The sequence below is a fragment of the Pelophylax lessonae genome (genome assembly GCF_965119305.1).
Source record: "Pelophylax lessonae genome assembly, chromosome: 5".
Taxonomy (NCBI): domain Eukaryota; kingdom Metazoa; phylum Chordata; class Amphibia; order Anura; family Ranidae; genus Pelophylax; species Pelophylax lessonae.
The window spans coordinates 228,598,359-228,624,896 of record NC_138772.1 but is presented as its reverse complement, the minus strand read 5'-3'; the positions used below and the strand labels follow the sequence as shown (position 1 = coordinate 228,624,896).

The 26,538-nt window shown below is 44.7% G+C and overlaps 1 protein-coding gene across 1 annotated transcript in view; it reads right to left on the bottom strand.

Moving 5' to 3' along the window:
- Positions 1–26,538, bottom strand: part of ERP44 (endoplasmic reticulum protein 44) — a 157,078-nt gene that overhangs the window by 82,718 nt on the left and 47,822 nt on the right. Inside the window, exons 2-4 of the mRNA XM_082259931.1 lie at positions 21,865–21,937; positions 14,364–14,403; positions 7,498–7,613 (exon numbers count right to left, since the gene is read on the bottom strand). Coding sequence (XP_082116057.1) covers positions 7,498–7,613; positions 14,364–14,403; positions 21,865–21,937 — 229 coding nt within the window. The remainder of the gene's footprint in view (positions 1–7,497; positions 7,614–14,363; positions 14,404–21,864; positions 21,938–26,538) is intronic.

The following is a 26,538-nucleotide window of genomic DNA, read 5'->3' as shown; positions in this document are numbered from 1 at the left end:
CATAGGATGCCAGTTTTGTATCAAAGCAGTTTCAGAAAAGTAACAACAACCCAACTCAAAATAGAGGGGCGGGTAGTGCGTCCGTCAATTAACTTAAGAGAAAAGATTTTGTGGCAAGTAAGAAATTCAGTTTTCTCTATCGTTCATTGACGGACACAGTTCTCTCTGATTCATACGAGTAGGGGCGTCCCAAAGCAGTGCCATAAAATGAGGGGTGGGAACAGTAGAAAAGAACAAGTCCCCAAGGCCAAACATAGCCGACCAAGCAACATAGGACTCATCAGCACAAAAGATGAGGCCTACCTGAAAACAGTAAACACCCTCAAGGAATGCCAAAAGCCCTCCAAAACAGCAGCCAGCAAAAAACCTTGCGGCCGAAAAGAGGCATCTGCAGATGCCAGCATATCCACCTTATAAAACGTGGTAAAGGTGTGAACAGACTACCAGGTAGCTGGTTTGCAACCTGGACCACACAGATGCCCACAAGGCGAAAAGCCCAGGAAGCACTAGTTGCCCGAGTAGAATGCGCCGAAACAGGGAAAGAAAGGACCTGACCCCTAATTGAATAAACCTGCACCACCGTCTGTCTGATCCATCCGGGAATAGATGCAGCAGACACAGGCAGTCACGTTCACGGGCCATCCCGAAGTACAGAGAGCGAGCCTGACTCACGAAAAGACTCAGTCGCCAAGTACACCTGGAGTGCCCGCACTCTAAACAGAGTAAGCAATGCACATTCCTTAGGATGTGAGGGCTAAGGACACAAGATGGGAATACAACGTCCCCGTGAAAGTGAACACCAGAAACCACCTTCGGAGGGAAGGACTGATCCGGACGAAGTACCACTTGGCCCCATGATTAACATTTAAGCAGAACGAAGGACAATGTCGCCAGTGCCGACACCTGCACACAGAGTTAAAGCAACCAAGAAGGCCGCCTTCTGTAATAAGATAGGCAAGGAATACCCTCAAATACTTGTAAACCGAGGGTATAAAAGAACCGACTGCACCAAATCAAGGTCCCCAGTGGGTGACGGAGGTCGCATCGGAAGCATCAAGTGTCGCACCCCCTGGAAGAAGTCACGCACCAGGGCGCAGGCGGCCAACGGCCCTCGGAAGAAATTTGCCAAAACCCGACCCTTGACAGTACTCAAGGCCAACTTTTGATCAACTACCCATTGAAGGAAACCAAGATCCGAGCCACCAAGGGGGAGCCCACGCAATATAAGACTGTCTCGTATGATGAACACAAATCACCCTAGAAGTCGCTTCCCACGCTTCAAGCAGGGTGGGAATCACTGAAGCAGCCAAATCCCCATCCTTCAGCACCAGACATTCAACAGCCAAGTCGGCAAAGTCAGCGACCGCAAAGTCGGACTGGAGATAGGCCCTGGAGATAACAACTCCTCCCCGAGAGGAATTCTCCAAGGAGCGTCTGCGGCCAGCCTGATCGCCAAGGTTTCCACACATGAAAAGGAAACAGCGGAAGAGCTGGAACAAGGCGCACTGCCCAACGAAGAATTGACACATCCAAGGCCACAAGGACACCCTTGGTGCCCCCTTGGTGAAGGACATAAGCCACGGTCATGGCGTAGTCGATTGAACTGGGAACTAATGTGCGCTGGGCAGCTGCCCGATCCAGTAAACCAGGCAAAGCCGGATCGCTCTCAGCCCCAGGACATTGATCGGTAACCTGGATCCCACAGGGACCATACTCCCAAAACAGAAAACCTGCTGGTATCAGGACAATATCCCCCCGGACAACATCCCCCTGGACATAATCCCCCTGGGCAATATCCCCCCGGGACAACATCTCCCAGGCAATATCCCCCGGGACAATATCCCCCCCGGAAAACATCCCCCTGGACATATGGTTAGGGTTAGAGGGGGGATATTGTCCTAGAATCAAAAGGGAGGGAGGGAGGATTTCAGCTCAAGACTCCCTGGTCAGCCAGCTCAGCTGAAAGTCCAGGGTTTGGATTCTAGTCCCATTCGAGATGGATCGCCTTTTGGGGGATCCCCGAGAGGGATTGAGCGAAAGGGACCGTCCCGAAAGATGGCACCATCAGTCCCAGGACTCACATACAGGTCCAAAGGGACGACCATGTGCGGGACATGAACCGCAGTCTGAAGTTCCAAGAGTCTTTTCCCTGGAGGGAGAAAACACCCTGACTAAGGGAGAGTCCAAAGTCAGGCCCAGATAGTCCAGTCTCATGGAAGGGACCATGGATGACTTCTGAAGGTTCAGAACCCACCTGAACTCCTCCAGAATTCTCGTGACTTCCAACTCAGTTTGTCAGCACCGTAGGAGACTCCTCATGGAGAAGCAGATCGGCCAGGAACCCCAGACTGATACGCCGTGCTGCTGCAACAGCGCCAGGACCGGAGCCACACCTTTGTGAAGACCCTAGTAACATAAGCGAGACCCAAGGGTAACGCCACAAGCCGATAGAGATCATTCCCTACGGCAAAAAAATGGAGAACCCGTAGGTGTCCCGAACATAACAGGATGTAAAGGTAGACAGCTTGATGTCTATGGAGGCCAGGAATCCCCCCGATGTAGGGAAGCCATCGTTGTGCGAACCGATACCAACTTGAATTTTTGATTTGCACGGAACCATCAAAAAGGACCAGTTGGTCCAGCTTGTTGAACCAGAGCCTGAACTGCCCTACAGAGCGCCAGTAAGCGATCCGGGGACAGCCATACATTGGAAGGAACAAAACCTTACCGGAAATAAACGGATCGGGACTCGATCTTGCAACTGGACCGCATAAAATCCCGAACCCAGCAGCTTGGGATCAGGGCCAGTCGCAGGTCCTCGACCGGCAAGGACCTCCCCCTCACACCCCCTAGATGTGTGAGGAAGCCCCTTCAGGCAGAGTAGGCCTAGTCCGCAGGTCTGGAAAAAAAAAAAAAACAAACAAACAAACAAACAATCTCATGTTCTCCAGACCAGGGTCGTTTGGAACCACAGGCGGAAGTCTGGAAGGACTTCGCCACATTGACCGTGCTCGAGGGACGAAGAAACAGTTTGCGAGCCGGAAGAGAAGAATCCCGACTGCGACGAAGGCCCTTACCCTTGTTAGCCTGTGGAAGAAAACACTCTTCCCCCGTGAGACCCTTATATAATGTCATCCAGGGCAGCGCCAGACGGGCGATCCCCCTGAACAGGGAGATCCATTAAGACCTTCGTAGAAGTTTGAGCCGCAGACCAACACTACGGTCAAGTAGTCCCTGGATAACCACCGCCAAAAACGGCAAAGTGACCCATACAAGGGAGCCTCGACCAGCGTGGCATCGCAAACAAATTGCAGCCCCTGTGCCAGCTGGTCCAACAGCTCCCCCAGGGCAAGAGGGACATGCCCCACACCAAGTCACGGTGGTGGAACTTCGCCCATCAGGCAGAGTCTCCGTGGCAAACAAACACTGTTCCCAGTGCAGACTACGCCAGGGAGTACAGATCACAGGCCGCAGGCCACAGCCCACGCCATCCTATCCCCAAAGTCCTTAAAGGACGGGGATTCCTTCACTGGAACAACGGTAGTCCCATTCAGCTAGAGACCGTACGTCCACCAAACACCAAAGGCAGATCAGTCCTCTGTACCAGAGACTCCCCAAAAGGGCAACGTCTAATGGCCGCTTAGACACCCCAGGACGGTCCCCCTACTACATGAGCAGCCAGCAAAAAGAGCAGCTCCAGATGGCATGTGAGTGCCAGATGCCACCTGCTCCCCAGGCGTAGCCACCGCTGCGACCCCCAAATCGCAGAGTGTCACGCACCAAAACAGCCAGTGCATCCACCAGCGCATGTTGCGCTAGAAAGGTCATCCTCATACTCCGAGGAGACTGGGTGCGAGGTAACAGACCCGGCAGGGAGGCCCCACGTCTGCAGCGGCTGAGCCAGACTCAGACTCCGAGACATCAGATGAGGCATGGGTAGGTGGAGAAAAGTTTCAGTGCACCTACCACCTTCACCCGGGCCCTAATGCTTCCCGAACTGCCGAAAAGGCATCACAGACAGTGGAGATCCGGGAGGGCCTGCATCCTCCGTGAGGGGGTCAGGTGGGAACAAATGGCCTGCAGGGTCCATACTGAACCTGAGGAACCCGCCAGCAACTTAAAAAAAAAAAAGACAAAAATTACATTTTTTATTTTTAAAGTGGCCCCACAGCGCTACAGCGCCCCCCGGAGGTCAGGCGCACGCTAACAGACCCCCACTGAGAGGGAGAGACCACACTCGTGACACATTGTCCTCAAGGCAATTCCACCGGCCTCCACCGCAACAAACCTACTGCAAAAGGAGAGGAGGGGGGGATCACAACAGGACAGAGGGAACCCTGGAGTGTGAGGGTCTGACCATCCCAGTGAGAGGCCCTGCGTCCACCCCAAAATCCGCCAGCGAAGGGGGGGGGGGGGTTAACGTTTATTCACCATACTGGAAACACAGGCGGGCGCCATCTCACGACAGGACCCCACACCACTGGAGTAGGGGGGCTGTCGGCCAAATAGGAACGCTGCAACATCAGCCTAGACCCTGTCCTGTGCGTCCTGGCGAGACGTTTAACTCGCGGGGCCAGTCCCCGTCCAGCGTGACCATGTCACGGCCGACCCAGAGCGGAGCTAAGGCCTGCACGCGCTCGATGGCCAGACTGGGGTGACCACTGGATATGGGGGTCCAGTCTGACGCCCAGCCCGGCATAATTGTTAGAAGATCTCACGGGAAAAACGATCCGGAGAAAAAAAAAAATAAAAAAGACTAGCTAAAACAAAATCTACATAAAAAAATTACTTCTATGCCACGACCAAAGATCCCAGCAAGGAACTAGGTCCTTACTCCTGAGTAGGCAGATAAAAACTGGCATCCTATGCCGGAAGAGAGAGGGTGTAGTCAGAACTTTTTTCTGCCAAGTGTCCTACCCCTGTAGGGGGCAGTATTACCCTACTGATATGAATCAGAGAGAACTGCGTCCGTCAATGAAAGATAAGAGAAAAAGTGGATTGTCCCACACTGCCAGAATGGTAAATTGCAATGAAAAGTCAGTAGTGAAGATGGGTACATGAAGCTTCTTTGAAAGAGGTGAATGCTGAGAGCCGGTTCACACTGCCACGACCATAAAGTCGCCCCATGTCGGAGCGACATTTTACCGCGATTTTACAGCGACTTGTGAATTATTTTGCAGGACTTATATGACAGACGACTGTGTTTGGCCAATCAGAATATGATGTGTTGTGACCCAATTCCCCTTTTCTGTTTTTTTTTTTACTCATTTCCTCATTGCCCACCAGTGCCACGTATGTGCCCACCAGTGCCACTGGCCACGAATCAGGGGCCACGAATCAGTGTCCACCAGTGACACGTATCAGTGTCACATATCAGTGTCCACCAGTGCCACGCATCAGTGTCCACCAGTGCCACGAATCAGTGTCCACCAGTGCCACGAATCAGTGTCCACCAGTGCCATGAATCAGTGTCCACCAGTGCCATGAATCAGTGTTCACCAGTGCCATGAATCAGTGTTCACCAGTGCCATGAATCAGTGTTCACCAGTGCCATGAATCAGTGTCCACCAGTGCCATGAATCAGTGTCCACCAGTGCCACGTGTCAGTGTCCACCAGTGCCACTTACACAGACCAAGCAGAGATAATGGAATATATATACCATTACACACTATATATATATATATATATATATATAATGGTATATATATTCCATTATAGGCATGGCTGCAATGTGGGGAATGCCTGGCTAATCTCTTTCTTCTTCCTGGAAAGTCTGATAAGTCGTGTCAATTAAGATAAGGAGGCGACTCCCATTGAAGTATATGGGACAAGTCGGATCACAGGTCGCCTCAAAGTAGTACAGGACCCTTTTCTGAAGTCGGAGCAACTTCAGTAGTGCCAATTAAGACGGCACTGATTAACATTGCTTTTGTTATGTCAAGTGACCTGGGGCGACCTGGGGCAACACAAGTTGCCTCACAAGTCGTGCTAGTGTGAATGGGCTCCAAGCCCAAAACCTTATTATGAAAACAAAACACAAAAGAAGAAAATCCTTGAACACAGTCTTATGCAGAACTAGACCCAGATACTCCACAGAATGCAGCAGTTCCAGGGCTGACTTCTGCAGATTTAAGATACACTTAAACCTCTGTAGTGTCTAGACAGTCTGTTGGACATTGATGGGGCCTGTGCCAACTGACCCCTCAGGCGGCCATCCAGATGTCCTGAGAGCAAACAGAGCAAGAAAAGGGCTAGCCTCATAGTGATGACATGAGCTACAGTATCTAGACCAAAGTGAAGAGCAAAAACATTGGTAATGTTCTGTGCACACTGCAAAATGCAGGTAGCACTGATGTATTTAGAAAAAGGTGACATTTATGTCTAAGGAGGCCAGAAGGTCTCCCAGATGGAGGGGAGTAATGCCTGACCTGGCAGATTTCTAATTTTTGTACCAGGAGAAAGGTCCTGAAAACCTTGATATGCAGTATGGGGTGAATGCCCCTTCTGGCATTGGGGACAGTGCACAGGTTTGAATAGAAACCCTTAAACCTTTCCAGGACAATGGCTATGACCTTTTGAGCGAACCTATTCCAGAGTACCATGGAGGTTCTCTGGTCTTTGGGACACTGGCAAGCTTAACCACAGGGCCATAGGCATGAGCTCCAGTTGTCGGGAGGATAGAAACATCCATTTAGCTATATCCAGGGTCCAGAGACTTATCCTTGGACCATACAGCGAAGGTCCGGCATATAAACACGGCAACAGTGGCATGTTGTAGGACAGGGCCTGCAAGGGATAAGGCCTTAGAAAGTGTTTCCAGTAATTTATCCACACTAGGATGTCGTCTACATGGACAGTCTTGATCCCATAGTCACAGGGAAGAGAACAAGGGGAGCCATCCTGAACAAAAGTCTTTATCAAGGATTGGGTGGGACAAAATAGCAAGAGCAGAGACCTGACCCTTAATACTGAGGTTCTTAGGGCAACATGCTGGTCCAAATACAGCTGTGGGAAGGATTTATGCTACAGAAAATTTTGTGGGGTAAAAGCCTAGCACCAAGCAAAGTATACCTTCCACATACAGTGACAGACCTAGTTTTTTTTTTTTTAAATATGGGAACAACTGATTCAGACATACCCCTCCTCCAGAACCTGGGTTCCAACAGCCACTGTTAAAGTAAGTAATCATGAAGTAGAATGGTAAAAGTGGTCCTTCAGGGGAGTCAGGTAATAAAATCCCTGAAAACGTTCTGCCACAGAAACTGGCGGAAATTACACCTGGTTGCAAAAAAAAAAACACTAGGTCCATCTGCAGTAATCTGCTTGGCATTTAACAGGCCTTTAAAGAAAGTGTACAACTGAGGATCTCTTCATGTGCTAAGGTAGGAGGATTGGTGAATGTTTCATGTGTTGCTTACTTGAACTGTTCCAATTTAAAAACTTACAGTATTTGCATATAAAAACACAAACAGAAGGTTATGCTAGAACACACTTACAATGCTGATCACAATCCACTCTTGCAAAGACAACTTTACTTCTATCAGGATATTCGTCTTTAATTATGTTGGAAGCTTCTTCAAATATAGGATGTAGCATTTGACTGAATCTGCACCTGCCAAAAGACAAAAAAAATGGAAAAAACAAAAAGTTAAGCCGCTTGGTTTCCAGCATCAAGCCTAAATGTGGCATATAGTAAACATAAAAAAAAAAAAAAAAAAAAAAAAATGTACTGCTTGGACTTTTATAGGTTATGCATATTTGGCTCTTTAATTTGTACACAATGCAAACTTATAAGATGGATATTTTGCAGCCTGACATCAACGTTCCATGTAAGAGTGTCCAGGGGCACTTTAACCACTTGCCTACTGGGCACTTATACCCCCTTCCTGCCCAGGCCAATTTTCAGCTTTCAGCGCGGTCACGCTTTGAATGACAATTGCGCGGTCATACTACACTGTACCCATATGACATTTTTTTCACACAAATAGAGCTTTCTTTTGGTGGTATTTAATCACCTCTGGCTTTTTTATTTCTTACAAAAAAAAAAGAAAAAAGACAGAAAATTTTGGAAAAAAAAAAAAAAAAAAAAAGTTTATTTTCCGTGAGTAAATTTTGAAAATAAATAAATTTTTCTCCTTCACTGATGTGCGCTGATGAGGCGGCACTTATGGGCACTGATGAGGGGGCACTGATGAGGCGGCACTTATGGGCACTGATGAGGTGGCACTGATGAGCACTGATAGGGATACTGACGGGTGGCACTGATCAGCACTGATGGGCAGCACCATCAGTGCCCACACTCAGTGCCCATAGTGCTGCTAGTCAGTGCCCATCAGTGCCTAGATGAGCAGGCACTGATCGGCACTGACTGGCAGCACTATGGGCACTGACTGTGGGCACTGTGGGCAGTTGCGGTATTTTATTCCCGTCTTCTGTATCAGACGGGAATCAAGCCCTGATTACATTCCTGTGTGTTCCCTTACCGGTGTTCGGGCTCTCCTCTTCCTCACACTGCAGTCTCCGTGTGAGGAAGAGAGCTGGCGATGAGAGATGATCTCATATGTTTACATATGAGATCATCTCTCATTGCACGGTCCGATCACGTGGTAAATGGCCGCTGTGATTGGCCATTTACCACGATCTGTGATTGGCTGTGTCCAAGGGACACGGCCAGCACAGATTTTCCCCGATGTGCGCTCGCGGGAGCGCGCGGGGAGCCTGTTACTGGGAGGCCGTTTAAAGACGGCCTCCCGGAAATTTGAGTCCACGCTGCAGCCGTACTTCGGCTATAGCGTGGGCCGGAAGCGGTTAATGACCTGGTCAGAAAGACTGTTCTGTTTCAAATGAAAATCTATTAAAAAATCATTAGTATACAGCTGCATGAGATCAAAAAAAAAAAAAAGAAGAGTGACTTAGGGTTCATTTGCTCCTGAAAGTGGAGTTCCACCCATTTTTGGAACTTTAGATGTATGTAATCCCCTTTAAAACGGCTTTTACCAATGGAAACTTTTTTTTTTTTTTTTTTTTTGCTAGTAAATACCTTAATTTCTGCTTTATTCCTCCTCACCTCACTTCCGGGTCTGATCGGCGATGACGTCATTCGGCGATTCGCAGTGTCTGCTGGGATGTATTCTATTCCAGAAATCTCGCAGTAGCTGAGCTGTAGTAAGCCATGCCTGCCCCGCCTTCTCTCATTAAGTTGTATTGTATGAATGTATTAAGGCCGTTCTCTGCCCCGCCTCCGCCCCGCCTCCTCTCATTGGTTGTATTGTATGAATGTATTAAGGCCATTCTCTGCCCCGCCTCCGCCCCGCCTCCTCTCATTGGTTGTATTGTATGAATGCATTAAGGCTGTTCTCTGCCCCGCCTCCGCCCCGGAGGCGGAGGCGGGGCAGAGATCGGCCTTAATACATTTATACAATACAACTTAATGAGAGGAGGCGGGGCGGAGGCGGGGCAGGCACGGCTCACTACAGCTCAGCTACTGCGAGATTTCTGGAATAGAATACATCCCAGCAGACACTGCGAATCGCCGAATGACGTCATCGCCGATCGGACCCGGAAGTGAGGTGAGGAGGAATAAAGCAGAAATTAAGGTATTTACTAGCAAAAAAAAAAAAAAGTTTCCATTGGTAAAAGCCGTTTTAAAGGGGATTACATACGGCTATGTATTCCAACCTATTAAAAATGGGTGGAACTCCGCTTTAAGTTAAGGGCAGTCTACCCAACATGCCCCTAAAATAGTAGCCAGACAGGGGTGTACAGTTGCCACAGCAAAAAATATACCTTGTTCAGCAGACAGTACAACCGCCAAAACACAGTCTATTTAAGTTAAAAAGGCCACTCTGCAACCACGTGTAATGCATGCGGTTGCAGCACAGTGGTGTGGCATTTACAGGAGTAATATACGCAGCAAGGAGGCAAGACGACTTTCTCCCCACTGGTCATTTATCGCTGAAAAGTGGTTCACCGCAGATTGCTTTTCAGAGGGGTGTGGCAAGGTCTGCCGCATATCTACATCTGTAAACCTAGCCTTAAAGTTTGACATGCTCTAAAATATGAAGGGATAGTTTGAATCACACATACATGAAAACTTGAAAAAAAAAAAAACTTCTTCCTTGGGACAGTGTTTCAGCAGATCCAAACTATAGAACTGTGTGCATTGATGTCAAAAGATGAATTATTGTATAGACTTAGCAGTATTTCAAGTGAATTTGTTCTGTAATGTTAAAATACATTTCTTTCTATACCAAAGTAGGTGTTAACTGTCCAAGAAGGGACGTGTGAAAGTTTGTGAAACCACCCAGTTTAAATTATATATTCCAAATGCATTCATGGAGTCATGAGGTCTGGGATAGGTGCTAATTTTGCAAGGTACATGGCAAGAGATGTGAATCATCATCCAAGTAAGGAGGTAGAGATGTTAAAACTGTATTTTTACTGCTTATGCATCTAAAAAACTTGAATCCCAAAATACAAGAGAATACACTTGGTTTACCCGCTTCCATACGAGGCCAATTCTGGCATTCCTCTTCTACATGTAAAAGTAATCTGTTTTTTAAAGAAAATTACTCAAAACCCCCAAATATATATATATTTTTAAGCAGAGACCCTAGGGAATAATATTGCGATCATTGCAATTATTTTATGTCACACGGTATTTGTGCAGCAATTTTTTAAAACGCCATTTGTTTTTGAAAAAAAAAAAAAAACTTTACAAATTAAGAAAAAAACATTAAAGTTAGCTCCATCTTTTTGTATAATGTTAAAGAGGATGTTTTGCCGAGTAAATAGTCAACATGTCACGCTTTAAAATTGAGCACATTAGTGGAATGGCGCCAAACTTCGATACTTAAAAATCTCCATAGGCTACGCTTCAAAAAAATGTTTATAGGTTGCCAGTTTAGAGATACAGAGGAGGTCTAGAGCTAGAATTATTGCTCTCGCTCTAAAGTTTGCGGTGACACCTCACATGTGTGGTTTGAATGTCCTTTACATATGCAGACGTGACCCAAGAATGCGTTTGCGACCTATGCATGCGTTCGCTTCTGCGTGCGAGCACGAGGGGACGCTTTATTTTTTTTTTTTTTTATTATTATTATACTTTCCCTTTATTTTTTTAAATCACATTTATTCCTATTACAAGGAATGTAAACATCCCTTGTAATAGGAATAGGGCATTCTAAGTCCCTAGATCTCACCTCTAAGCTGGAAAGCCTGAGATCATAAAAAAAAAAAAAAAAAAAAAAAAACAACAAAAAAAAACTAGATCTCCGCTTCCCAGATAAAAAAAAATGGCAGTATTTACATCTGAAGTGACATCATAACGTAACAGCCTCCAAAAGGTAATAAAGATGATCAGTGATTATTTGGTTCTCAGTCAGCTCTATGGTAAATGGCCGGCGGCGGCTGATTCAGGCACGGGTGAGCCGGTAGAAGCAACGGGGGGAGATGGGGGTCTTAAAAGCCACTATGATTGTTTTTACATTGCAGGGAATCGCCGGATGAAAAAAGGATATCTGAATGATGCCTGCAGCTGCAGGCATCATTCAGATACCACCACTTAAAGCCCAGGATGTCATATGATGTCCAGCGGCATGGAAGTGTTTAAGCAGTCCAGTGTACATACAAAGACCTGTATATTGGTGGGACAAAAACTCTCATATGGCCCAACACTCGGCAGGCAAGAACTTTGTTTTCATGTTTAAGTGAAGGAAAGGAGACATTCTTTAAAGAAAGAAAACAATTTATACTCCCCTAGGTGATCCGTCCCCCACAGACTCTGCAGTGAGAACTGAGCACTCAAACACTGCTAATCACTCAGTTCTCCCCCTCCACTCTGAGCAGAGAGCCGTGACGGAGACACCGCCTCTCTGCTCTGATCCTCCAGCGTTGAGCTGTGGAGGGCATGCTCTGGCTCTCAGTGAATCCCTGAGAGGCTGAGCTAGCGGCTGGTCCACTAATCTGGGAGAATCCTGACTATATGGTCAGGATCTTTACGGAAACTGGAGCAGCTGAGAAACGTCAGCTGACAGACTTTAGCCCGCTGTCGGGTGAAACCAGGTCACAGGGCTGCAGAGCAAACTATGACCTTAGACCTCCTTTAAAGGATGGTGAGATGTACACTTTGAACTTATTACAAGAGGCCTGAAAGAAGCCAACTACATTATCGATCAAGCCCTTTTAACGACAATTCACATCTTTAGCCATGTACTGCAACTTGAATGATCATCATCGGATATCAAGGCACCATGATTTAGGTTATTAGAACAGTGTGGTTTTACAAATTTCAAACCTCACAGCATGTTCTTGGGTGATCAACAAATTCCACACATTCCATATTGATATGTTAAGGCAATTAAAAAAAAAAAAGAACAAAAGGGATTTTAAATGGTGCTGTAAACCTCCCCCCACAGAGGACACTTAAAGAGACAACGTTTTCAGAAAATCAAGAACTTTATTTTAAAACAAGCTTTTCCATTAAAACATTTTTTTGGGGGGGGGGGGGTTAATGTATCAATACCCCAAAACACTACTAGCACATTCAAAAGTTTAGAATCAGCTCAGCCACTCTTAATCTTAATATCTTCCCTCATACAACATTTAATATAGAATCTAATTAAATATAACAAAAATAGGATACAATGAAAAGGTAATGATGAAGTTCCAACGCGTTTCGTAATGGTAGCTTCTTCATGGATTTAGAGGGTATAACTAAACAAATGCCCAGAAGAGCATGATTTGAGCTGGTGAAAAACTCACAAAGCCTGGATTATGGGGTAGAAGGCGAAAGATAGAAGAAAGCTGGGATGCTCACATGTCGAGCCTGAAAAAAGCAGGCCATGCATAGAGGAGAGGAGTCACAATTCAATCCATAAAACTAGATCTTAAAAGAGGAACAAAAAGAGTTTTGGTCATCTAGCACAGGCGGAGGCCACTTATTTCCATTAATCTGTTGGAAGGTGTTGCATCCTATATAGGAGATCTACTATTGCTGCAGGACACACACATTTTTGGGATGTTCCCCTCTTTGAGGCCCCTTTCACACTTGTGCAACTTGTCACGCAACTTTGGACAACAGAGTTGCACAACATATATCATTCCCCATATTTTCCAATGATACTCATTCATAATTGCGCAACTTAAAGTTGCAGCAACTTCAAAGTAGTTCATGCACTACTTTGGTGAGACTTTCATGCAGCTTCTGAGGGTTAACATTGAAGTCTATGGCGCTCAAGTTGCATGAAAGTCATACCCTAATGTTATACAATGCAACTTGTGTGCAACAGTTGTCCATTTAAAACTGGTCAAAGCCAAAGTCACATCAAAGTTGCACTCCAAAGTCGGCCGAATTTTGGAGTCGTACAAGTGTGAAAGGGGCCTAAAATCTAGTAGTTTTTTTATGGATTAAATTGTGGTTCCTCACCTCTATGCATGGCCCGCTGGGCTTCCAGACTTGACACGTGGGTACCTCAGCTTTCTTCTATTTTTCACCTCCTACCCCCAAAGCCAGTCTTTGTAAGATTTTTCACCAGCTCAAAATCATACACCCTTCTGGGCTTTTCAATTACTTTTAACTACACCCTCTGAACCCCTGAAGAAGCTACCGTTGCGAAAAGCGTTAAATCATCATGCCCCCTCAAATTGTATCATATTTTTATTGTATTTACTTAGATTCTATATTTAAGGTTTTATGAGGGAAGAAGATATTGAGGGTGACAGGGCAGATTAGAACCTTTGAATGTGCTAGTTGTGTTTTGGGGGATTGATAAATTAACTCCCTCCCCCCCAAAAAAAAAAAATATTTTAATGGAAAAACTTGTTTGGAATAAAGTTTTTGATTTTATACAAATGTCTCTCTAAGTGTACTCTGTGGGGAGGTTTACAGCACCATTTAAAATCCCATTCATTCTTCTTTTCTTGTATACACACTATTGGGATGAGGAGGTGTATTGTTTAGTTGGACCCAATATTCTTTGTCTGAAGGTTAAGGCAATAGTAACCAGTTGCGCTATAAATGCCGAGGTATATTCAATAGGAGGGACCCATTGTAACTGAAAAAAAAGGTGTTTGTATAGGCAGCAAAAAAACAATTTTCAACATTACAGAACAAATCCAATTAAATGTGACTTACTATTGCTAACTACGCCATGACCTTGATAAAGAAGAACCTTCATAGCCTAATGTAAACACTTCTGTAAAGGAAAGAATGCATATACTGGAAAAGCTGGAAATATGAATCCTAATTTACAAAAAAACTGGTACAGAGGATTGTGGAACAATCATAAATTAAATACTAAAACATTTCAGAAATACACTTATTTAAAACTATAGTAGTTTGAGATTTAAATTAAGCACATACCAGTCAGCATAAAAATTAACTAAAGCGACATCTGCATTACCTGGAACAAAAAAGGGAAAACAAAAAGTTTATATTTTATTAACACTCAGAAATAGGAGCTCCTTCATATTTTTTCAATTTTTAATTTCTTTAAGACGAACATCATCAAGGTATACACAAACACAATTTTTTACAGAACAGTGAGGCCAACAGCAGTGTATTCCACAAAGCTACATTTGTCTGTGCAGCCTAAATTCACCGCCTATTTCTTGTGTCCCTGATGTCCTAGAGCTGCATACAGCCGCCCATTGTCATGAATGGGTGAAGGCAGCTGTAATCGCCTATTTGCATAAAGCAGTACACGCACACAGGTGTAGCTCACTGAATGCAAACTAAGTGTGTTTAGTGGCTTACACCTATGGGCATGCACTATTTTATGCAAATAGCGGTGCATAACTATGTACCGTCATCTTCCCTCATTCATGTTTAGGGGCGGCTGTATGCAGCTCTAGGACATCTGGGAGACCAGAAATACAGTGTGTCTTTACGCTGCATGAGCAAATGCAACCATGTGCATGTAGCTAGCTTAAGCATAAGCAACCCCTGATAATAAACTCTTATTTGTTCTGCTTTAATCTGTTAAATAAATATAACCCTGAAAGAATTTTGTCATAGAAGTTTTAGAAGTGCAAATAATCAATTTCTGTACGTAGTGAAAATCTTTTTCCACAGGACATGGTACTGTAGTAATACTTTGACATTCGGGCTATACCATCACCTTCAGGGGGTTTGGGCAAACCAAAACAGTAAGCGATCCCCCATATAACCCCACCTTCAACTACCAAGCTGTTTTGTGAGCAAGAAGTACATAACGCCAATAAATAACAGTGTGGAACTCAAAGGACTTCAAGAAACATTTTACAGTACGTACAAAACTCTTAATTTCTTTATCATACAATAAGGGACTGTATTACGTTTTGGACATGTGTGATGTCTAAAAGCAGCAGAATGGAGAAAAGCCAATTACAAAACCAACAGATATGGAACCTTATTAAAATTAAAAGCTTGAATGAAGGCCTGATAAAGAAGATTCTAAAAAAAAAAAAAAATGGAAAGAACATTGAAATCAGGGATCAACCAGGTATTTCATGCATATCACGACAAAAAATCCCAAAAGGGGAAACTGGTACCTTAAACAAGGAGCCTGAACTAAAATAGTGGAAGATATAAATCAACAATTCATCTTTAGGGAAAAAGGGGGCTGAACAGTTAAACTGTTCTGCAAAAGATGTCACCAGGTGAAGCCCAAGCCTGTCAATCAAACCCCTAACTTCTGCTAAGAGAAGTCGGGACAGACAAGGTATGTTTATGAGAATACATGGAGGACAGAACCAAAAAGGCTTGTACCTTTAAAATGCAAGTAAATGAAAAGCTCCTAAAGGGTACTCTTAGCATTTCAGGCTCAAAGCCAAATCGTTCTACGCATTTGAGCAGACGTTAAGCATATGTGGGACAAACCTTAATACATGTAAGAAAACCACTACAGTTGAATCACAATGCCTTGGAACATTTGTACCAAAAGCTTTAGGTTATGAGGATCTGACTTCAAATTCAGTTGTGATCTTTCTCCAAAAGATGTGCCCCTTCCCTAAACCATAATCTTCCAATGCAGTGAGAGGTAAAACCACATGAGGAGCTATCATAGACACTCTGCAAGAATGCACAACTATGTCCTCCCTTGCCACCCAGCTCCTGCATTAGAAATCAAAGAAAAATAAACCATGCTACAGTTTCTGTGCATGAAACATGATCTATGGCTTGGCGAAGGATTAAAAAGGTCCTCCCTTCGTTCATAGATGCTTTAGTACAGCTTTTAAGAATACCCAAGTTTCAGGTAAATGTAGGAAATAAAGGTTAGAACATCATGAACCCGTTTGATATGTTCATAAAGGCGGATGATTGGAGTGTATACAGTGGACAGAGACCACTTGTCAACAAACTCCTTTGGAAAAAAAAAAAAAATAGAATTTTTGTAAAATCTTACCGTAAAATTCTTTTCACCGAGTACTCTGACAGTCGCCGCCGCTCTTAATTCATTACGATTGAGTAATGGCTGTGCACTCTAGGAGTAAGCTAGGCAGTTATTAAACAGTGAACAGTTTTTTTTAACCAGACACACCTCTAGGGGGCTGTCCCATAGACATTATCCCTCAGCTAAGACATTATCTCTCAGCTACTTCCTGTATCTACTCAGTTTTGTAGCAAGCAGTACCGCAAGGCAAACACAACCCCATATCTATAAAAATAGACACCAGAGGGGTGGGGGCGACGACTGTCAGAGGACTCCAAAAAAATAATTTTACGGTAAGATTTTACAAAAATTCTATTTTCTCTTACGTCCTCTTGACAGTCGTCGCCGGTCTTAATTCATTACGATTGGGATGTCCCAAAGCAGTACCAAGGTGTGAGGGGTGGGGAAAAAATGCAACCATCAAGGAGGTAACGAAGGCCAACCAAGGCAAAAAAAAAAAAAAAACAGGACGTCAAATTCGTTAAGGTACAGCTTCGCACGACCGCGCAATTGTCCGTTAAAGTCATACAGTGCCGAATCGCAAAATACCCCCTGGTCTTTTAGCAGGAAAATCCTCCGGGGCTTAAGTGGTTAAAGCATTATAATACAGGGACCAAAACTTTGGTGAAGACTCTGGGAGCCGAAGCGTGGCCGAAGGGCAACGCCACAAACTGAAAATGCTCCCCCGCTACTATGAAGCGGAGATATCCCTGGTGACCCTTGAAAATAGGGATGTGGAGATATGCATCCCGCAAGTCGATGGTGACTAGAAAGTCCCCTGGACTCAATGACGCCACCACGGATCTGATAGATTCCATTCTGAACTTCTGCACCCACACCTAGCGGGGTAGGGACGTTAGATCCAGAATAGGACGCACTTTCCCCTCTTTTCTGGGGACAGTGAATAGGTTGGAGTAAAAACCCCGAAACCTGTGCTGCACAGGTACTTGTATAAGGACTCCCTGGGCGAGCATGACTTGCACCGCCCCCCCCCCCCCGGAGACCATCAAGGCGGTCTGACGACAACCTGAGGTTTGATAGAAAGAACCTGTCTGCAGGGAAGGATCGGAAACTGGATCTTGCATCCCGAGCGAATCAGCTCGTGAACCCACCTATCCTGAATCTAGTACAACCGAGGTTCTTGGAACCACTAAGACATCCCCTCACCCCTGGTACGGGTGAGGGTGTTGCTTCATGAAGAGGTGGATTGTGACGCCGAACCAAGTGAACTGGTCTCGGGCTTGCGAAAGGACCCCTGGTTTGGTTTAAAAAAGAGGGACCCTGCTTGGCGCGGGACGATTTTCCCCTAGCCACCTGGGGCAAAAGAGAGCTCTTACCCCCAGCGAGCCCTGTGATTAGTTCATCCAGAGAGTCCCCCAAAAAGACGACTCCCCGCATAAGGGATGTCAGACACTGTCTTTTTTCTTTTGGGTCGGCCGACCAGCTATTAAACCAAGTAATGCGGCGGATTGCAACCGCCGACAGCCGTGCGACTTAGGGGGCCTCGTCTCCACCCACCTATCCGCCGGGTCCTTAAACACCGGGGAATCCCCCACAGGCATTAAAGTGACTTTATTTAACCTGGAAACAGTGTAGTCCACCTTAGGAGCCACAGTCCAGCGAGAATCCACCGGATCCGCAAAAGGATAAACGGTACTGAAATCTCATGGGCACCACAAACTTATGTTTGATACGGCCCCATTGGTTATTTACTGTTTCATGAAACTCCTCGGGACAAGGAAAAACCTGACCCAATTTTTGGGCTTTGCGGGTCCCGAAGGAAACACGCTCACCCGACAGGGGGGGCTCATCATCCAAATTTAATGTGTCCTTAACAGCTGATAAGAGCGTCCCCCGCAGCGCGGTCCCGCGCCGACCCAGAGGATGAATCCTCCTTCTCCACATCCGACAGAGGACAGGGACCCCTCGGGGGGGGGGGGGGGGCGTTGTCCGTAGCAACCATATCTGGCTCTGAATCAGAAGACTGAGAGGGCATAGGCCCTTTTTTTTTTTAGAAACCCGGTCGGACATGAGCAAATCCACTTTTGACACTAAAGTTGCAAGTGCAGCAGATAGAGAGGCTATGGAAGTGGATTCAGGGGTACCTGAATCCCCCACGGAGGTCTGTGGGGAATTTGCTATCCTGGGACTCCATAATAGCAATACACAATTTAAGTGACGCTGGCCCTTTAAATCAGCGATTCCCGCGGCCCCCACCTCAAACCTGCACCGCAAATGGAGACCTTGTCCCTTGCTGCAGGAATTCTAAAAATGAGTGCTAGCAGGAATCCAGGCCAGAGAAACAAGTAAAAAGCCCCCCACAGTGTGTTATACTTGCCCACGCTGCTGAAGATCTGAAGGGAAGAAAGGAGGAAGTGACCTCACACCCCTAGAGGCAAAGCCAGCCCTGAGCCACAAGAAAATGGTTGCCAATAGAAGTCTATGGGAGAAAAGCCCTGGGAAAATGGCTGCTGCCCACAAAGGACATCATGCCCACACTAAAGATGGCGCCCGATCGGCGCCAAAAGGATGACAGAAAATGGCTGCTGCCGATACTCTGAGGCCGAACAGCCTGCCCACACCCAAAATTGATTAGCGCTAATTGCCGCCCCAAAACACCATGCATTGGCCCCCACAGAGCACCACAAGCACCCCTGGGACATAGGAGACAACCCAAGCTCCCCCCCGCCCCCCACACCGCGGTCAAACCACGACAGTGCGCCCGCAGGGACAGGGAAGGAACACACAGGAGCCGCACCTACAGCCATGAGGGGGATATCACAGAACCCTTACCTGAACTGTTATCCCCAAACAGAGGGCCCACATATACACCAACAAACATGGTTCAAAGACAGAGGGGTAGTCATGGTACTCACCGGTCCAGCAAATGTGGGCACCGCTCTGCGTCAGGAAACCTCCCACCCTGAGTGGGGGTGCCGTCAGCCGAAGGGGACGCTAGCAACATGCGGGTGTACCGCAGTTGAGACATCCCAGCGAAGATAGCAACTTTGTAGGCTCATCCCTGATGCCAGGGACACTGTCGTTTGCGAAGCCTGGGCGTACCAATAACCTGCTAACGCTCGATGGCAGGCTGGGAGTCCGTAAGGTTCTATAACAACCAGTGCGAGGCCCAGCTCTGCAAACGCTGTAGTCTTCTAAAGTCTGACTAACTAAGCGAAGGAGAAAATAAAAAGCTTTTTAAAAGAAAAACACTTTTGTAGAGCGAAAACATAAAAAGAAGAAAAAAGCTGAGACCTAAGTCTCAGCCAGGGAAACCCAGCCTACTCCTGAGCTAGGCAGCAGAAAACTGATTAAATACAGGAAGTAGCTGAGGGATAATGTCTGTGTCTGGTTAAAAAACCTGTTATTAACTGTTTAATAACCGCCTAGCTTACTCCTAGAGTGCACAGCCATTACCCAATTGTAATGAATTAAGAGCAGCGACGACTGTCAGAGGACGTAAGAGAAAAACAGAATAAAAGTTATCAGTGGGTAGCCAGGACTGCACAGGTTGTTTTCAGTCATTGAAGCCTCAAAATGTAATGGAAAGGTCTTTGCAGCTACAGTTCTATAAGACCCAATGCCTGGAATGCAGGCTGATCTTCTTGCAGGGTAAGGCGCACTGCATGAACAGAGTATCAACAGTTTCTTGGAAAGCCGAGTCCTTTGGGACAGGCCCACTTAAGAGTGTAAGTACAGTAGCAGGTTCAGTAGTAGAGTAAGCCAGATTGCGTTTAGAACCATTGCTTGGTTTTTGAATAACCTGCACAATGACCGATACAAATTTTGTGTTGGATATTAGGGATGACCTACAGTAACAGGGGGTCTCAGGGCCTTTGTTGGAGGCATCAGTCCCTGCTGGGAAAACTGAGAAATCACTGCTAGTAGGAGTATGGGCTGAGGCCACCTATTGTAGCACGACTAGACTAACAGAACTACTAGACCCAAAGTGAGGCAATGTCTTGCATACCCACAAATGAAAGCAGCTAACACCGATTAGGGTCGTAGGAAGGCAAAGGAACCAGACCAGAGACTGGTTAATTCTCAAGGTATCAAAGAAGCAGCAATCTTAACAGGAAAGTGCTTCTTTCAGGCTTTAAGATGGGAGAGAGAATGCATAGTGAAGGTTACTTCAAAAGATTGCCCTGCAATGTCCAGTCCAGCAGGGTCCAGATGCAGTGAGATCCAAAGCTACGACCAGATGACCTCACTTAATCACTGCAAATCAGAGGGGGAGCCTCGAGCATTTATGAAGAGAAGAGAGTCTTGACTGAACAAAAAAGGGCACCAACACAACTGAAGCATGCTAATAATCTGGTGTACAAAAAAAAAAAAAAAATAGGCAAGTCAAGGATAACCCCTCAGTGTCTAATATTCATGTAGGCAGAAGTATAAAAACAAAAGTTTAAATTCCTGTGCCCCTCAATGGATTAAAAAATTTTCTTTACGCATTTTGCATTGACATACGCTTTAATATCACTTCAACTGCTCAGTGGAACAGAAGTAAAAAGGCATGATTTTTATTATACCGTCAGAGGCAAATTAAGGTTTTTGTGGGTGTAAGTTCCAACACCCCAAAATGGGGGTTAAAACTGTTCCATCACAACACACTAAATAAACTATAAAACAAGGGAATAAAAAAAAAAAAATGCTACAAAGTTGCACGCATCTCCAATATCAATCTATACAGTTCCCTGGTTTTGGAAGTCAAAAACTCTTTAATCCTACTCTGGGTATCTAGATTTTTAAGAATACGTTAAGGAAAAAAAAAAAAATCAGTTATAGGTACAGTATATCTTAAACTGCAGTATTGGCACATATGTTGGCAGAAAAAAAAAAACAACATTTTAGCAGCTATACAAATAAAAATGTACATACACAAGCCAGCATAAATGTTCCTAAAATCTACAGGTCAACAGACGCCATATATACATTGTTCTAATTCTCTCCCATTCACCCCAATTGCTCCACTTTTGCATTTGTGGAGAAAAAGGTGTATGCGCATGTGCGGATAAAGACCAATGCAGAAGCAATCAGCGCTTCTTTAAGCACAGCTGTGTACAACCATTCACATGAAAGCTGTATGCAGCACGTAAAGCTCTCCAGGCAGTCGCAAGTTTACTTTTCCGCACACAGAAGCTGCTAAATGACCAAGTGGTTTTAAAGTTTAGGTACCGATGCCAGACCTCAGCATAGGTAAATGCCTACAGAATCCTGATTTGCATAAGATCAGAAAACTAGACTATTTTCACGAAAGCACCTATGGCTGTCTTATCTTTCATGTTCCACAGAAAGCATTCTTCACACGGCTGTTTAGCCACACAAGCTGGACTACAACAGCAAGAATCAGCAAATTCTCGTGGCTGGAATCCAGTGTATGCAGCTAAATGGTAATGTGAAGAAGGACTTTTACATAAGCAAGCATTTTACAATTAGTAGAGAATCACTTACCTAAAAGGTCATCTATGTTGTTACTTTCTAGATTTACAATATCCCCTTTTAGTGGAGTGCAAGCCCATGTTGCCTGTGGACAGCAAAAAAAAAATATATATATAAAATCAGAAAAGAAAAAATCATATACATTCTGGCTTTAAGAATTTTCATCTGAATGATAACCATCTAGACTGTAAGTAAATAAAATCAGTTGTATATACTATTTTTTTCCTAGCTCAGGGGGAGCAGTTTATTATACTTATCACACTTTTTTTTTCTATTTAGTCAGGTTAATATAAAATACTGAATGCGAATATCTCTGGGCTTTCCTGTTAGATAGGCAGGGTGACACAATATCACTGGAGCTGTTAAGGAGGTTAGGCTACCCACAGGGAGGTGGGAGGGAATTAAACAACGTCACCAAATGTAAAGCTGTCCTAAGCTCTTACAGCTCTAAAATATAGTCAGTCACTGCAATGAATAGGAGTTAAAGCAAATTGAGAATGCTACCTGATAAACTGTCAGTGAAAGTGCTGTGGAGAAATTCATCTTTAAAGCGGTTTACAGAGGAACTGAAATCACAGTTATTTTTGATGTATGCAGAATCTTTGTAGCCTGCCAACCTAATGTACAAAAGCACCAAGGAGATTTATCAAATCTGCCGGGCAGCAAGGTAGTGGTAACAGGAGTGGTAAGGCAGAGCGTGCTACAGATTTACTACAAGGTTACAGTCAGAGTCATAACAACCAAATTCTCAAATTGTTTGAACGTGCACCAAAACCGTAAGACCGTGGGACTGGAATCCTAAACAAAAACTGGGGGTTAACTGCACTTTACCCAAGCACAGCAAGGCAGTGTGAAGCAGCCCTTTGAGAACCATTGTGATGAAAGTTACACTGAAGCCTCGCATGCCAGAAACTAAAAGCAATACTGCTCCAAAACATTATATAAAGGAGACACATTAGCAAACCGAAATAAAATTGGTCAATAGGTAGAAAGGCGATTGCTTGACCTAAAAATTATGATATATATATATATATATATATATAGCTTCTGGAAGTATTTTTAAGAATACAGTTTTTGAAATAAAAACGTGACAAAAGGCTGCAAATTTCTTCCAGTGTTAGAAACAAAAAGGAGCCCCAGATCCAAATCAGATCACAGGAATGGGTCCATCAGTAAAATATCTATATGTATCTAAAATTATCCATGATACATTTTCAGCACAGAGCTTCTACCACTAGAAGGGATGCTCTACCTCAAGTCCACTTAACCCGCACAGGTATTGGGATACGAACCCTTCCAAATGTAACATTAACCATTTTTCTGCATACATACTTTTTAGTCTCTGTGATCCTAAAGGAACAAAATGTCCGGATTGAATGTTTCGCCTATCCTGCTACCAAACAATATAGGAAAACCATGTACATTTGAGCACAGGAGAATTGTGTGTAGAAAAGAAATGCAGAAAAAACAATACAAAGCTGCTATGGAAAACAATTTTTATTATAGATCCCCAAAGCTATGATGCATTAACATGTGGTATCCCACACATTAGATGCATTGCTTTAAGGCAGCCAATTTAAATGAATGGGCTGCCTAAGGCACCAAAAAAGGAGAGTGTGCCATTTTTGTGCTCACACAGAAGAGTACTACGTTATTTTTCTACGGGGCTTCTAAACTAGGAGAAGGGGGGGGGGGGGAGGGCTCAGTGGTAGAGTCAGTTAGGAGGGATCTAAGGACAGAAGGCATTACTAAGGACAGCAGCGACAGCAGGTCTGTAAGGTCTAATAGCGGTGGGACTGTGCAGGAAAACATCAAACCAAACAGGAATAAAAGTAAGCGCCAATCACTATCAACTTCTACAATAATAAGAGGGGTATGTGCAAATGCCAGGAGCCTAGCTAATAAATTGGATGAGTTGAAAATGTTAGTACATGGAGGACGACATAGACCTTGTGGGAATAAACTTGGTTCGACTCCTCACATGACTGGCTGGCCAATATCCAAGGTTATTCTGTGTATCGTAAGGACAGGGTAGGAAAAAGAGGGTAGGAAAAAGAGGGGGAGAGGTATGTCTCCATGTCAAGAATAATTTAAGGGTGATAGAGAGAAGTGATATTATGGAAGGGATGAGTACGGAGTTAGAATTCATGTGGGTAGAACTCCATAGGGAAGATGTAAAGGGAAAAGTAATTGTGGGGGTTTGTTCTAGACCACCTAACCAAAGGGAGGAGAAACAGCTGGAATTTATATCACTGTTGGGTAAAGTGGCAACACTGGGATCAGTCATCATATTAGGGGACTTCAATTATCCTGACATTGACTGGGATGAGGGGACTACACACTGACAGAAGGCCCGTCTCTTCATGGAAACCTTACAGGACAACTACATGTCTCAGTTGGTGGATTCTCCAACTAGAGGAAATGCTGTGCTGGATCTATTAATCACTAATGACTCAGACCTAATCTCAGATGTAGGAGTACGGGACAACCTTGGTTCTAGCGATCACAGGATGATCACATTTAGCGTAAATACCAATATAGAAAGGCACGAGCTGAACATAAGAACCCTAAACTTCAGAAGGGCAAACTTTCCCAAATTGTGCTCAATGATGGAGAAGGTAAACTAGGACCAAACTCTGGGAACACTGACCACGGAGGAAAAATGGGAATGCTTTAGGAATATTATTTTAAACAAATGCATCTCGCAGTGCATTCCTATGGGAAATAAATTTAAAAGGGACAAAGCCAAACCTGGCTGGCTAAACAGTAATGTTAAAAAACATATCAGGGGAAAAAAAATGGCCTTCAAGAATTATAAATCGGCGGGCACATATCGGCTTTCCAGCAATACAAAGAATCAAATAAGAAATGTAAATGCAAAATCAAAATTGCTAAATCAGCTTGGAGACAAATAGCAGAGGATAGTAAAAAGAACCCAAAGAAATTCTTTAAATATATATCAAACAGCAAAAAAACTAGGTCCGAGCATGTTGCACACATAATTAACGATGATGGAAGGATGGTTACAGAGGACACAGAGAAGGCAACCGTGCTTAATGCTTTTTTCTCCTTAGTCTTTACACAGGAAAAGGAGGGGTACACTGACCATGACATTATGGTTAGTAATACCTCACAGGACTTGCCGCTATGGCTAACAGAGGGTGAAATCAGGGAAAGGCTGGATAAAATTAACACAAATAAATCACCAGGCCCAGATGGCGTACATCCGAGAGTACTCAAAAAACTTACTAAAACTATATCTAGACCACTGTTTCTGATCTTTGCTGACAATATTATGACAGGAAATGTACCAGGGGATTGGAGGAAAGCCAACGTGATACCAATATTCAAAAAAAGGGCAGAGGCACCTCCCGGGAAATTATAGGCCGGTCAGCCTGACATCGATAGTATGTAAACTCCTGGAGGGGATGATAAGGGACTATATCGTAGAGTTTGCTAAAGATAACATCAGCAGCAGTAATCAGCACGGGTTTACAAATTGGCGTTCTTGTCAAACCATTCTGTTAACATTCTACGAGGAGGTGAGCTAGATAGGGGAGACCAGTGGATGTGGTGTACCTGGATCTTGCTAAGGCGTTTGATACAGTTCCCCACAAACGCTTAATATGTAAAATAAGGTCTGCAGGCATCGACCACAACGTGTGCTCTTGGATACGGAACTGGTTAAAAGGACGTGTCCAAAGGGTGGTAATCAATAACATATTCAGACTGGTCTGGGGTGGTAAGTTGGGTCCCCCAGGGATCAGTCCTGGGACCAATCTTGTTCAATTTATTCAGAAATAGCATTGAGGATGGGATCAGTAGCTCATTATCAGTTTTTGCGGATGACACAAAATTGGGCAGGGCAATAACTTCACAACATGAGGCAGATTTCTTACGGAATGACCTGAACCAAAAAACAGAGTGGGCACGACATGGCAAATGAGGTTTAATGTGGAGAAGTGTAAGGTTTTGCACTTGGGGGCTAAAAGCATAACCGCACAATACACTTTGGGGGGGAACCTTTGGGTGTAATCAAAATGGGGAAAGATCTGGGAGTCTTAGTAGAGGATAGACTTGGCAATAGCATGCAATGTCAAGCTGCAGCTGCCAAGGCCGGCAAAATATTAGCATGCATAAGGAAGAGGATGTATTCCCGAGATAAAACTATAATCCTTCCACTTTATAAAACTCTGGTCCGACCACATCTGGAGTATTCTGTCCAGTTCTGGTCGCCATTCCTCAGAAGGGATGTGTTGGAGCTGGAGAGAGTCCAGAGAAGGGCAACTAAAATGATTAGGGGATTGGAGGACCTTAATTATGAGGAGCGTTTACAAATCGCTTGATTTATTCTCCCTGGAGAAGAGACAATTGAGAGGGGACATGATAGCAATTTACAAATACCTCAATGGTGATCTCAGCATAGAAAAAAAGCTATTCAGTCGCAAGGATTGCATGAGGACACGAGGACATACAATGCGATTAGAGAAGTGTTTTAACATCCGGCAACGTAGGGCTTCTTCACTGTTAGGGCTACAAGACTGTAGAATGCTCTACCACAAGAGGTAGTTACTGCAGGACGTATGGCTACTTCCAAAAGACTCAGAACATTAAGGGGTATGAGAGATGATTACGGCCACACACACCTACATAGGTTGAACTGGATGGACTGTTGTCTTTATTCAA